This window comes from Papaver somniferum, chromosome 7 (assembly GCF_003573695.1).
Source record: "Papaver somniferum cultivar HN1 chromosome 7, ASM357369v1, whole genome shotgun sequence".
NCBI lineage: Eukaryota > Viridiplantae > Streptophyta > Magnoliopsida > Ranunculales > Papaveraceae > Papaver > Papaver somniferum.
The window spans coordinates 73,367,012-73,380,594 of NC_039364.1; the positions used below are offsets into that span (position 1 = coordinate 73,367,012).

A 13,583-nucleotide genomic window follows, 5' to 3' on the forward strand; every position below is an offset into this window, starting at 1 on the left:
TCGAATCCACGGCTTGATCTCATAGAATCGCAATAACTATATTATCTCATTACTCCGATTTCATGATCGAATCCACAACTGGTCTCATAAATGGTAATAGATAAATCTTAATTACTCTGATTCTATGGTCGAATCTACGATCCCATGGAATGGTAATGCTCACTTTATTATTCTGAATTCGTAGTCGAATCCTCAGCTGATCCTATGAATTAATAATAAACATCTTATTACTCAGTTTTGTGAATTATTCTCCACTGAATTCCACAATTAATAATAAATAATCAACAACCGAGCGTCCGAGCTACCTCTAAGTAAGCCCCGATTCAAATGGTGAAAGTGTATTCAACAACGATACACTAACAGTCACCGTACGAACGAGTATTTCAAAATACAACGAAACGATGAACCTATGCAAAATAGGGAAGAAAATAATAAATAATTAAAAATATTGACCAAGGTGCTGGGAACACGGACACACGACCTACCGACCGTGTCGTGGTCAGTTCCACGCCAGTTTTATATTTTTAATACATTTTTATTATTTTCCATGATTTGATGAAAATTCTCTCATCTGATCAAATCTCCTTCGTCTCGAGGAAGCTCCTCGGTTTCATGGTACTTCCATAAATCCATAACAAATAATATAAAATTAAGGAAAGGAGTGTAGGGCGTGACCATTGGCCAACCGGCCATGCCTTGGTCCTAGCCGGCTCCACACCCCACGGTTCCTTATTATTTTATTGTTATTATTATTATTTCTCTAATTTCATGAAAAAACTCCTTGATTTCATGGTATTTTTTGCACAAAGCATCATATAATAATAAAATAAAATAAAATTTTGAAAACTTGTGGGACTGGGCCACCAGCCGGCCGGCCATGCCCTAGCCGGTCCCACACGCCCTTTACTTTATTATTTTGTTATTATTTATCCTATTTTTCCTTGAATTCATCAAATTCCTTGATTTTATGGTATTTCTCTCAAATTAGGAAAAATTCCCTCAAATAATCAAAAATACCTAAAAATATTAAAAAAATTATGAAAAACTCGTGGGACCGGTCCATAGCCGGCCGGCCATGCCTCCATGGTCCCACGCGCTCGTGTTTTTATTATTTTAATATTTTGCTTCCATGAACTCATGAAAACTCCTTCAATTCATGGAAACTCCCTAAATTCATCAAATTTCTCAAAATTCATGAATTTTTCATAAAATTATCAAAATATTATAAAATTAAGTAAAAGGCACCACGAGACCATGGTCACGACCGGCCGACCATGCCTTGACCACGGCGGTCCCACGCCTCCTCATTCCTTATTTTATAACTATTTTTCATCATCTCATGGTGTTTTCCTCAGTTTCGTCGAAACCCTAATTTTGGCACATTTTCTCGAATGGATGCTCAATTGCACGCCAGAAAATATCAAAATTCTCAGGACTGACACGCGGACGCCTTGGGGACACGAGCACGCTATCTTGACTGACCAAGATTGGCTCTTTGGCTCACGGAAGCCGGTCCCATCAATTTTCACAGTTTTGACCTAATTTGCACAATTGCTCGTATTAGGTCCAAAACTCTTCCAAACACTTTGGATTTTCATGAAGTGATCGTCAGGCGGTCACGTGACAACCCAGGGCCGGTTTCATGACCCCATGGTCGGTCCCTCGCCTCGTCATAATTAATTAGGTTTTCTCACCTAAGGCTCAGACGAGCATTTTCGAATAAATGATTAAGCCAGCATTTAATCATTCTTTCACCAATAAATCGTCAACTCTTCAGGAGTTCTTTGTATTTCCTCACGTGAGCATATGGACACTACATGGTTGATCCACGGTCCCATGTAGTCGCTCCCTCCTTCGTCCCATGGTTAAACTTCTGACGAACCATGAATTGATCATCAATTGATCAAATTAGGGTTTCTGAATCCAAGGATCATCATTCCAGATTCCAACCTTAATAATTTTACGACGGCCTCATGGTCATTAATTTTATTAATTATGCTCGGTTCAACGACCAGTATTCTAATTAATATTTTTGGTACGCTGCCAATAATCCATCAGATGAGCAACACATGCTCAGACGATCAAATATTCAACAATTCATCACATGAGCAACACTTGATCAGATGATAAATATTTGCTCACACCAAGGATATTGGTTCAACAATCAATATTCAACGATCCACCGAATGAGCAATACTTGCTCACTTCATCGTAAGAATTATACCTCTGTCTCATGACATGTTCAATTCATGAGTTTCAAAACATCATGTTTGACACTCAGCAACTACATGGACTCATCGTCCCATCAAACCACGAAGTCATCAATTGACTAACAAACCACGAGACTTCAATCGTGTCACTTGGGGGGATATCACTTAGGGTTTTGGTCTGGCGGTCTACGGCAAGTGTGTTCAAACACACGATGGAATGTGAGCAAGTCGTGCAATCAGTTGAAGGAATTCACGAGGTAGTGGGTGGAAAATCGACCAAGTCTCCACATGTTGAGCAACTGATTTCAAACACGATCTCCACTTTCCCACTCCTTGATTCCATCAACTGTCACACTCATGGGATCATGGTGTCTAAAATTCCAGCAATATAAATAAGTCTCTGAATCATGATTGAATCATCAACATCAACAGTATCATCAATCTCACGTCTCATCGACAACACGAGATCATCAACTCATCAATTGAGCAACTACTCTCAATTGAGCAATTTCAATCATTCAGAGCTTATCATATTCAGAATTCACACACCCACAATCTCGATCACCATTGACCTCACACATTTCTCAGCTTCCCTCCTACAGATCAACCCATTCTCTCTTGTGACCAAATTTACTCTGGAACGATCATTGTCTTGATTTAGGTCGGAGCACTATAGATTGATCTCTCGAATCTAAAGCACCCCCTTTGCAGCGGTGCATCTGTGTGAGGTTTAACATTTCGCTCGGTTCGAGGAGACTCCTCCGTACGGTCATCTCCTCAATTCCTTAAAAACCATCAAATCGTTTTGCCCCATCTACGGGAGGAATTATTAATTTAGAGTTGACATGAAAAGAAAAGGAAAAATTCTAGCTATTAAAGTAGTAAGCGAACAGTCAAACATGGCATTTGTCAAACAGAGCCTAAATAGCATAGGAGAATCAAAACACAATCCCTTTTGACAAGCAAACTGAAAAGGAAGGCAAGAGGAGTTAAAAGACCACCATGTTATCTTCTCTCACTAATTATCCCTCACCTCTTCACCGGTGACAAATACCAATTACCAAATACATATACAGTACGTTAAGCAAAAAAAGACGATACTATCCTTCATCAGTGGAGATTTCTTTTTTTTTTGTTTTGTTTGTATATAAGTAAAAGAAGAACAAGTTCTAAATCTGATGAAAAGGAAGAAAATGGTGGGCATTTTTTCCAGGTTTTATGTTAGTAAATCAACTGGTCATCATAGAAGAACTCAAAGTGCAATTGTAAGAACAAAATTCAATACCTTTTATATTATCAATTTTTTTATCTTTTCAAGTTCTTATTGATTATTAAAATTTTCATTATTTGACTTTGATTCAATATTATTTCTTTCTGAATTTTTGTTTAATTTAGGTCTAAATCCAATTAATTCTCGAAACAATCGATTATGAAAGATTTAAGAGGAAAAATCATGTTACCCTTTGGGGTATAGTTATAACCAAGTATCTCTTATTCTCAAATTGGCGAACAATTTTTTGTTATTTGATTTTGACCCATTACTTGATCATAGTTTTTCTAAAAATGGGTTTGTTTCAGTTTTCAGTTTTCAGTTTTAAGTAGTTGACTTATTTTGGGTTGTGTTTTCTTAGCAGATATTTTTGTTCTAGTATTGGTTGTTCCTATATTATTGGATATTTGATTTATGTTCTTATTCTTAGTTAGTTTCAATTCCTTCATTTTTAATTCCTAATTTTTAGGGGAGATCACAAATTCCAAATCATGGATTTTAAAGGGTTTTCTTAGGATTAATCAGTTACCCACTTGGGGAAGATGTGAGGAGGAGAATTTGTATCATTTTTCATCTATCATGTATCTTGACAAACTATTGTGCTCAACAGGATGAGAGAAGGCCGTTACCGCCGAACCCAGAAGTTGCAGCAACCACAATAGCTGCAGCAGCTGCAGCACATGGGATTGAAGTGGCAATAGAATTTAAGCCAGTTGAACACCCAACTGAACCCTTTGACCATGATCAACCTGTCAAATGCCCATTACCTGAACCTTCAATTCTTAATGTAAGTATAAGCAGTTCATTCAGATATTGGTTCTAGGTTTTGCTTTATCTTTGTTCTGGCAGTTCTTTGTAGTAAGTAGAATCATACGACCCAAACTGTAACTGTAGAAGGAATTAAGGTGTATGATTGTTAACATAAAACCTAATTCTTCTTGATAACATAACATAGTTTCTCATTGTACTTTTCCTGACTAAATCTTCTTGTAAGTTCTTTTAAGCTGTAGTTTGGAAACCTTATACCTGTCAAATGTTCATCTATAAGCCAACACAGTCCAGTTTACTTTGAACTTCTTTTAGAAACTATTTTGGATCCTTAGTTTATGTAAGTCGTCTTTTCCATCACTAGCCGCAACCGTCGATCTTTTACCATACAAAAAATATAAAAAAAGTTCATTAGGCTTGTTATACCATAAGTGTTCTGTTTAATGTTTTGAACAACAATTATGCCTGCTTATGCTACTCTTCTTTTCTGCAGGATGGAAGAGTGTGGAAGGAACGGATCTCAGCGAGTTCACAAAAAAAGATTACTTCTTCCAGCGTTGATTCTGAAATTATAGGAACAAGGTCTCGATCATCCAATCGGTTAATTTTACCATCCCTTAGTGCACCTGAACACAACATTATAAACCTACTCGAAGAATGCAATACATCTGGGATGTGAAACTACTGGGTACTTGTTTTTCACGCGAACAGTTGTTCTATTTACTTAGTTCATGCTACATAATGTCTGCTTGTATTTTATTTTACTTTTTTCTTCCCACATGTTCTTTCTTCTCTATAGAATTGACCTGTGAATCAGCAAAAGAAAGAAAGCAATAGAAATGTAATTTCCAAATTTGTGGGAATCCTTGAAAATTTCTTATATATATGTATATTTTGTCAATCTCAAATGGCAATTTTTAAGCAATGTGAAATTTCTTACGGAGCTTGGATTATCTGTTACCCTTATCTTGTGGGTAAAATCTGCAGTGTGAATTATAAATTTTGACGAACATCTAGAATCGTAAATTTTGGTTGAAATCAACCAGATTATGTGACTGAAGCAGAAAAGCTCACTTCTTTGTTAAAAGCAAGTAGGGTATGGCTGTTTCTCAGAAAAGAAGATGATTCATGGTCAATCTTGTGTTCCATTTTGATGAAGCTGCAATTGCCAATTTGTGATGCAAGAACTTATGATAACCACTCCGAACTCCATAAAAACAAGACTGAGTTGCAACTAGTTCTACAATGCCGCATAGCAATAGCTTAAAGCTACATTTCTCCAGCATCAAGTTTGGTCAGATTTTGTTCGTTCTACTGTCAGCTGAGCGGGAACCATTGAAGTGAAGACGACAAGGAAGAAAAAAAGGATGTGATGAAGTTTTCCACCATCATTTCATTATCAATTTGTTGTGTGCCTGCAAGCATTTTCCTATTTGGCAATTTGAGATGATTAAAAGAGACATACTTATGTATTCCGAATGTCATAACTTTCACGGCCACGGTTTTCACTGTTTGTAGGAGTTTGCTATTCTTTATCATTATTTGTATGTAGAGGGATGATTCACTCACACTTTTATTTTCACGCTATTTCACTTTAGGTGTTTTTTCCTAATAAAACTTAAACGGTACTAGATCTGAAACTAATGTTTTATGATATATTCCTGTTATAAAGTTCTACGTTTCTACCAAAAATGAACACATTTCGAAACATATAACACCAACTTCTTTCAAAACCGGCCTTTTCATTTTCCTCACCTAAATACTAATTATAGCTGAAGGGAGAGTCATTGTATCTCCCCTACTTGATCACTGATATTTGTGTGGTGGGTCTGTTGATTATTGTGCCTATCTGTAATGATGATTTAGTTTTGGTGGACCAAATCAGACAAGATAACACCATAATCCAACCTAATGCTGAAATCTAATTTGACATTTCTCAGACTAGATATCCATCCAAAATGAATGTTTCTTATTACAGCAGGAGAGTAATTTCTCATTTCTCCCCAATGATCATGATCATGCGGTAGGTCTGTTAATTATTGTGCTTACTAGTAGTGATGAAAATAAAATAGGGTAAAATTTATAAGTGATAGCATCTCTTTTCCTGAATAGTACGTTTTCCAAAGTAGGATTAGTTTCAACAACGAATTTCAAATGTAGAAGTAAATCTGAGTACCAATTAATTAACCCATGGGTCAGCATTATTCAGAAACTACTATCTTTTCTTGGTTAGCCATCAAGAAAGAAGAAACTACTATTGGAATTTGACAAAAATATACCAAAATCCCCTTCTGAAAGGGGGAAATAATGATGACATAATCAGAAGAGACTCAACTGATGACAGCAAAGAAAAAAGTGTGCCGAAGTGTGTTCACCTTTTCTGTTTATACTCAAAACACTGACAAAATATATTACCGACCCGAGTGCAAAAAGAAATCTACAGGCTACCCCCCTCTGCTAATTTCCTTCTCTGCTGGTGCTCAGCGACTTTATAATCTACCACCTCACGGAACAGACTCGCATCAAGAACACATTCAGTACTCCCATAACAAGAAGCTTGAACACCAGCCATAAGCTTTGCTATCTCTCTTCCTGAAAACCCATCTGTCTTGACTGCAGCTTCACGAATAACATCATCAGACAAACCTTTAATCTCTATCTTTTGAGGTTGCTTTTGGAACAATGATTTAATCCAGCTGGATTTTCTCTCTCCTGCTTTAGCAATGTATTTATCAAGGTAGAGTTTAAGCAGCTTGAAACGTTCGTCTTCGCCAGGCAAGGGGAATTCAAGGACTTCATCGATACGGTCAGCAACTGCAGAATCTAGATCACCAGGGCGGTTAGTGGCTAGAGCTAGAACTATATCTTTGGATTGGTCACCAGTGCGGAAAAGAAGAGCATTCAAAGCACTGCGTTGGGCTTCGCTCATGTATGTCTTGTTACGCCTGCAAAATTCGACAATTACAGCTTAAGCATTTAAATGAGGGATTCCATTTCACGAGCAAGAACGGACTGCGCCGATACACGTTTGAATCTCGAATAGGAAGCCAGCGATTAAGAAAAATGACTTACTCGCACAGAAAGGCATCTGCTTCATCGATGAAAAGCAACAAACCCCTTCTAGATTTTTTAGACCAATCGAACAATTGGTGTATCTTGGTAACAGCCTGTGATCCCAGCGGTGCAACATCTCCACCAGTCATCAACGCATAATCCAGACCCTAAATAACACAATTCACAAGGTTCAGATGAATCAAAATGGAGAATAGAACTAAATATTACTAAAACCAGTTCTGCTCCTGAAATATAATCCTGTAGAAACACCTGCCTAGATCGTAATAAGTAATAAGTAAGAATTAAGTAATAGTATTGGTGCTGTGACTCAAATAGTTTAACAAGGACGAAATCTGATATGGTGGGAGTGGGGTTGGGGTTGGGGTAGGGGGGGTGACGTTGTACAATTGAGGTGGCCATATAGAACTACAGAGGATATCGTGAGGTGGAATAGTGCCTCGCTGGTGGTGGTGAAGCAGTGATGAGGTAATGGTAGCTTCGTAGCAGAAGAAGAAAATTTGATAAATTTGCAGAAGCCAACACGAATGCACAAGTTGGAAATAACCTTTGACAATAGCGACAAAATAAATTGCTTAGAAAAGTAGCTTTGTTGCAATCAGAAAGTTGTTTCCAATAATCTATCCGTTCATGCTTTTGACTCTTTAATTCAAATCTAAGTTGAAAGGTATTTTTGGGAAATGCTTAAATAGCGGCACTGTATAATCTGTACAAGATCCAAACTGTGCTAGTGACCAAAAGTATACAGGTTAGAGAATAATTTAGTAGTAGAGAAGGAGTTTCAGTCCAAACATATCAAGAAAAGGATAGATCTCATACAGATTTTCGTGCAAGTTCTCTGGCGGCCATAGTTTTCCCTGTTCCAGGAGGACCATAGAAGAGCATGTTTCTAAAAGGTGCTTGATGGGACTTTGTATTTGCAGTTGCGCCAGCAAGTTGCTCAATTCGCTTATGAAGTGAAGGATGAAGAACCACATCACCAAAACCATTCCCTTTCACACCTTCAGCCTTTTGTGATAGAGAGCTAATTCCACGAGAAAAGATCCCTGACCAAGGGTACTTTCCTCTCGAGGACTCTCTGATCAAAGATGGTTGTCCTAGAACTCTGTCAACATATCCCCAAATCACCCTTGCACCCTCTCTACACAAAGAGAATATACATGAAGGAATCCCAGTTAGCACGGTTCCAACAAATTTAAATTCTTTAACAAAACACATCAAGTCTAGATTTATCAGTCTACGGAAATGCTAGCAGAAAACCAACATCTGTTTTCAATTGTTTCCTTTGACTGAGGAGGTAGAAGACCTAAGATGCAAGCGGATGCTGAGTTGCCGAATGACTTAAACTAGTCAATTAGTCCATAAGATTATGAGGAACTAAGTAAATTGCAAAAAAGAACTTTTAGAGCTTCAAGATGTATAGATTGAGAGGTGAACAACAAACTCAACTTACAAATGAAACAAATGGTAAAGCAAAATCTTCGTGTTTCCAACCACAACAAGTGATTATTCCCATTCAAACATGCAAAATATCTACTAACAATGATAAACAAGAGTCTTCCAGTTTTTGTTGTTATCTCATACAAATGAACATGAGAAGAGAATGAGCAGATTTAAGTCAAACCCAACTAGTAGGTTGACAAGTTACTACCAATATCAAATCCATAACAACATGCATCGCATACTAACAAATTTACAGTTAGCATATTACAAAGCACGGAACAGCTCATAAGCATGCGCTAATACCTAGTTGTGTAAACCCCAGCTGCCAGAGCTGTAACTCCCCCGACCACTACGATCAGCTTATTTTGATCAGTTAATAAAGCCTTCACACCACCTGCAGAATAAGAAATGTTACCATCCTGCCAAATAAGGAAGTGGCTCAAAGTGACTACAAGTGTAGACAGATAGCAAGAATGCAAAACCTTATGGTAAAATCAACATGTTGTACAGGTTACACTTCAGGAAATACTTATGAGTTATACTATTAGAGTGACACTTCCATGTTATGGTAGTATCATATAGCCACACTTCCAAAATTATCCTTGCTACAGATTACCTTAATGCTGATGTGCATCGTAGGACATCTGACTGTCTATACTAACAGACAATACGTATGGAGTTTGACGAAGCAGTACTATTCAGTTCACTTCTCGGTCTGGGCAGAAAATTCCAAACTACACTCCCTATAAGCTACCTTACAAGCTAAAAATATCAAAGATGCTGTAAATTCTTCTACCCTATCCTGCCAAAGGAGTGAAAATTCAATGAATAAAAACATAATACTCCATTCTGTACTTCTTGCTCATAGCATTCCACGATATGAACAAAGTTTCTGGTGTACGGAGTAAGTATCATGTTCAAGTATTAGACTTCTTAACACTTAAGTTCAGGAACTCATGCTAAGAACTAGGTCAACTACGTTATTTGATCCGTTCCAGCAAAAGACATCCTACAGCTATGGCACAATCAAGTTACAAACCGAGGGGTTCACATTTCAGCAATAATTTCCTCACTATTATTTTGGGATCCCATATCTCAAGTGCATTAGATATGAAAAAGGGGTCAACCTTGAGCCACAGGATTAACTGACATTAGCACAAAAAGGCAGTCAATAAGCACAAAAAGGCAGTCAAAGTAAATATTATCCTGGAAAGCATATTCAAAGCAAATAGCTCTATTATTCGCTTTACAGAAAACAAAATTCATCTACCACATGCACAAAAGAGTCAGATCAGGAACCAGCCAAAACATGTTTACCTAAAATTTGTTTAATTAGAAAAATTAACTCTGGAGATATATTTAGGCGAAGTTGAGAGTGCACCTCCAATATGCTCAAAAGTTGTGTTAATGGCAGCAACCCACTTCTCTTGCTCAAGTTTTGCTCTATCTATTAGCTCCCTTTTACTTAAATCTTCAGTTAGTTGTTTATGAAGCGCGTTGGCTCTTGCTTTTGCTTCTTGCTCACTTTGAATATTTTCTCTTAATATTTTGGCTTTTTCTCTCTCTGTTTGCAGACGCTGAGCTTGAATTTGCTGTTCTGTTGCCTGCCTAGCAGCATGTAGCCTCAAAGCTGACTCCTCTTGCATTTTCACTAACTCTTGATTTCTGGCTTTATGCCATTCATTCTCTGCCTGCATAAACACAAGGGTTAATTCCTGTTCCAAAAAGACTACTTACAACTAATTCCGAAAGTACAAACATGCCTGCATCCTTTTCCTCTTCAGATCATCTTCATATCGAGCCATTTGAGCTTTATTATGTGCTTGTTGCTGACTCAATTTTTGCTTTTCCTCAGATAGTACCTTTTGTCTCTCCTGAATGACAAACAGAAACACCATAAGCTTAAGTATGAAAGCATGCTCAAAATAATGATAACAGCTCTATAAGATTTGACAATCTGCTTTCTTTATTTAACACTGATTATAACCTACTCCTATACACCATTCCCTCATTAGGAAGGGGTTGTTTTACTTTTGCTGAAATAAACCAATCTGTTATGCTGAATGGAGGAGCCTTTGTCCACTCACACACACACCAGAAGAAGAAAACTTGGACACTGATTCACTTCTGTCATCTAAAGACATTGAGGTGCATTCAACTAAAAATAACCGCCATTCATCACATACAGATCAAAAGTTGACAATAACAGCAGATAAAGTGTTTTGCCGCAGTGGACATTACAATATTTACCTCTAACATCTTCAATTTCCAGTTTCCTTAGTTTTATTCCATTGAGATGAGCATTCTGACAATTTGACTAAGGAGAATAGATCTAATCCCGAAACACTAAAATGATTATATGAGCACTTACAGTTTCAAATTGAGCTCTCATCGCATCCATTTCAGCTTTCTTGGTCGCAGCTTGAATCATCTTTGTCTCTTCCCGCTTCATCATCAGCTCAAATGCCTATACAAACACATAAAGATCAAAAAATTTACTCAAGATAATCGTTTTGACCAATTATACAAAAAATTCCAAAATCAAAGAGAACCTTTTTGGCATTGGGAGAAGTACTAATTTCTCTAAGAGCTGCAGCTCCTTTCAGAAGTGGTTCAGGATCGAACCCAGCAGATGTGGTTCGTGGATTATCATTTCGAACTTTAGAAGATGATGATTCTTCCTCTTTTGGTGTATCAGATGAAGGAGCAGCTTCGGGAGGAGGATGAGGAGACGGCGAAGAAGATGAAGACGAAAAAGGACCAAAATTAAAAGGACCATCAGCATAAGCATGCTCAACACCTAAAGTTGCTGAAGCTAATGCTGATACAATCCCTAATGCACAAGCTTTTGCCATTTTTCTCTGAACAAAATTGGGGGTTGGACTTTCTCTATGTTGTAAATGGAACCCTAGGACTACTAAAACTTAATGTAGATTTTGTTTATGTTTGGATTTTGGTTTGAGAAAGAAGAAAAGAGCGACAAGAGAGCTTGAGAAGCAAGTAAGGGGTTTAATGAGGAAAAAAACCCCTCTTCGGTTTGGAGTCTTGGACTAACACTCAAGAGAGAGAGAGGTTTTGTAGGGTTTCTCAATATTGACACGATTGAGAAGATGAGTGACAACCTAACCGACTGACTAAACCTGGTTAACCTGGGGGTGGTGTTATTGCCTATTGGCACTGTTACAAGGACACCGACTTTCCGTGAAAGCTGGGGTCTAAGAGGGTGTTTAACACCCAATAATGTTTGTTAGCTCCAGAAACCCGATTTTTTTTCAATATTGGCCGAGAGAGCTCATGTAACTCATGTAAGGAGCAAACATAAAATGCCTTGGCAACACAAATCCAAGGATCAAATACATTCTACAGAAAAAGTTATCAGAAACAAGATGCATTCTCTCAAGATGGAACAAGAACACTTTTGGCAACATTCAAAGCAACATCAAAGTAGTGCAGTAGGAATTAACAGTTCTACAACAACCAACTTCAACAGGAAATAATACTCAGAAGGTGCAAGAAGTGGAAAGGCAAATTGCTGAACGGCATCACAAAGAATAAGAGTTTTATAGGCAGAAATCAAGAGAAAACATGTTCACTCAAGTGGATCAAACATCTGCAAGCAAATAAAAGAAAGGCTAGAAACAAGATTGAATCTCTGAAGGGGAAAGATGGTAACTGGTGCAGTAGACAACAAAATTTGGAGAATCTCTTAAACTCACATTTCAGTGAGATAATGACTACAACAAATCCTTCAACATAGAGCAGCTTATCTGATTTACTGCCACCCTGTATCACAGATGAAGATATTGCAGCCCTAACAAAAGTCCTTGATGAAGCAGAAATTACAGCAGTCCGTGGAAGTCGCCAAGTCCGGATGGATTCCCTCCCGACTTTTTCCAAACACAATGGCCTACAGTGAATGAAAAAGTTATTAAGATGGTGCAGAGTTTTTTTACACATGGAAGAATGTCGGGAGCAATGAATAAAACTAATCTTTGCTTAATACCCAAGTGCAAACTGCCTCAGTCACCGGGAGATTATAGACCAATTGCATTATGCAACACCACTTACAAACTTATTTCAAAGCTCTTAGCCACTAAATTGAAGCTTCATCTAGATAAATTCATCTCTACAATGCATGCTACATATGTACCTGGAAGAAAAATTAGCGACAATATCACTCTTGCTCAAGAACTTCTACACTAGATGAAGAGAAAGAGACCAAAAAAAGGTTATATGGCTTTGAAACTCGATATGTCAAAGGCTTTAGATCGTATCAAATGGTCTTATCTGGATAAAATAATGAAGAGGCTAGGCTTCAGCCATAGGTGGTGCAACTTGATTCAAGATTGTATTAGCACTTCAGAAATTCAAGTCTTACTGAATGGATCACTCTGTAAAGCTTTTAAATCAACTCGTGGTATACGCCAAGGGGACCCAATCTCACTGTATCTCTTCCTACTTACAATGGAGGTATTTACAAGAGCATTAGCTAAAGTTGAAAGTGAAGGCAAGATTCAGGGTATAAAGATTAAAAAAGATCCCAATAGGTCTCTCATCTATTGTTTGCATACGATTGTCTGCTTTTTGCTAAGGCAGACATTCATAATGTCAATAATCTTTTACAAGTTCTTAAATCTTTCAGTGATATATCAGGGCCGCAAATCAACTTCTAGAAGTTTGCAGTTTATTTCTCTAGGAATGTCCATCCCAGGCATTGCAGAATACTTCTAAGAAACTTAAATATGAAGATGATGAATATGGATGAGAAATACCTAGGTAGACCACTCTTGTTAAACAGGAAAAAAATATGTTCTTTCTCT

At 37.5% G+C, this 13,583-nt stretch overlaps 2 protein-coding genes across 2 annotated transcripts; one reads left to right on the forward strand and one right to left on the reverse strand.

Moving 5' to 3' along the window:
- Window positions 1-3,243: 3,243 nt before the first annotated feature.
- LOC113297624 lies at window positions 3,244-5,191 on the forward strand. Its single transcript, XM_026546157.1, has 3 exons — window positions 3,244-3,475; window positions 4,091-4,267; window positions 4,742-5,191. Exons 1-3 carry the CDS (start codon window positions 3,389-3,391, stop codon window positions 4,925-4,927), a joined length of 450 nt encoding a protein of 149 aa, XP_026401942.1. The 5' UTR covers window positions 3,244-3,388; the 3' UTR covers window positions 4,928-5,191.
- Window positions 5,192-6,685: 1,494 nt separating this feature from the next.
- On the reverse strand, window positions 6,686-11,618 carry LOC113297625 (ATPase family AAA domain-containing protein 3C-like). The gene is made up of 8 exons (XM_026546158.1): window positions 11,316-11,618; window positions 11,135-11,230; window positions 10,527-10,637; window positions 10,145-10,454; window positions 9,067-9,157; window positions 8,140-8,461; window positions 7,321-7,469; window positions 6,686-7,193 (listed from the first exon to the last, which is right to left on the reverse strand). Exons 1-8 carry the CDS (start codon window positions 11,616-11,618, stop codon window positions 6,686-6,688), a joined length of 1,890 nt encoding a protein of 629 aa, XP_026401943.1.
- Window positions 11,619-13,583: the final 1,965 nt, after the last annotated feature.

Coding starts and splice junctions, on each gene's coding strand:
- LOC113297624 (XM_026546157.1), top strand. CDS start 3,389: ATGAAAAGGAAGAAAATGGTGGGCATTTTTTCCAGGTTTTATGTTAGT. Junction 3,476..4,090: donor GAAGAACTCAAAGTGCAATT/GTAAGAACAAAA, acceptor TGTGCTCAACAG/GATGAGAGAAGGCCGTTACC. Junction 4,268..4,741: donor CTGAACCTTCAATTCTTAAT/GTAAGTATAAGC, acceptor TCTTTTCTGCAG/GATGGAAGAGTGTGGAAGGA.
- LOC113297625 (XM_026546158.1), bottom strand. CDS start 11,618: ATGGCAAAAGCTTGTGCATTAGGGATTGTATCAGCATTAGCTTCAGCA. Junction 10,455..10,526: donor TGAAGAGGAAAAGGATGCAG/GCATGTTTGTAC, acceptor GTGTTTATGCAG/GCAGAGAATGAATGGCATAA. Junction 9,158..10,144: donor AACTTTTGAGCATATTGGAG/GTGCACTCTCAA, acceptor CTTATTCTGCAG/GTGGTGTGAAGGCTTTATTA.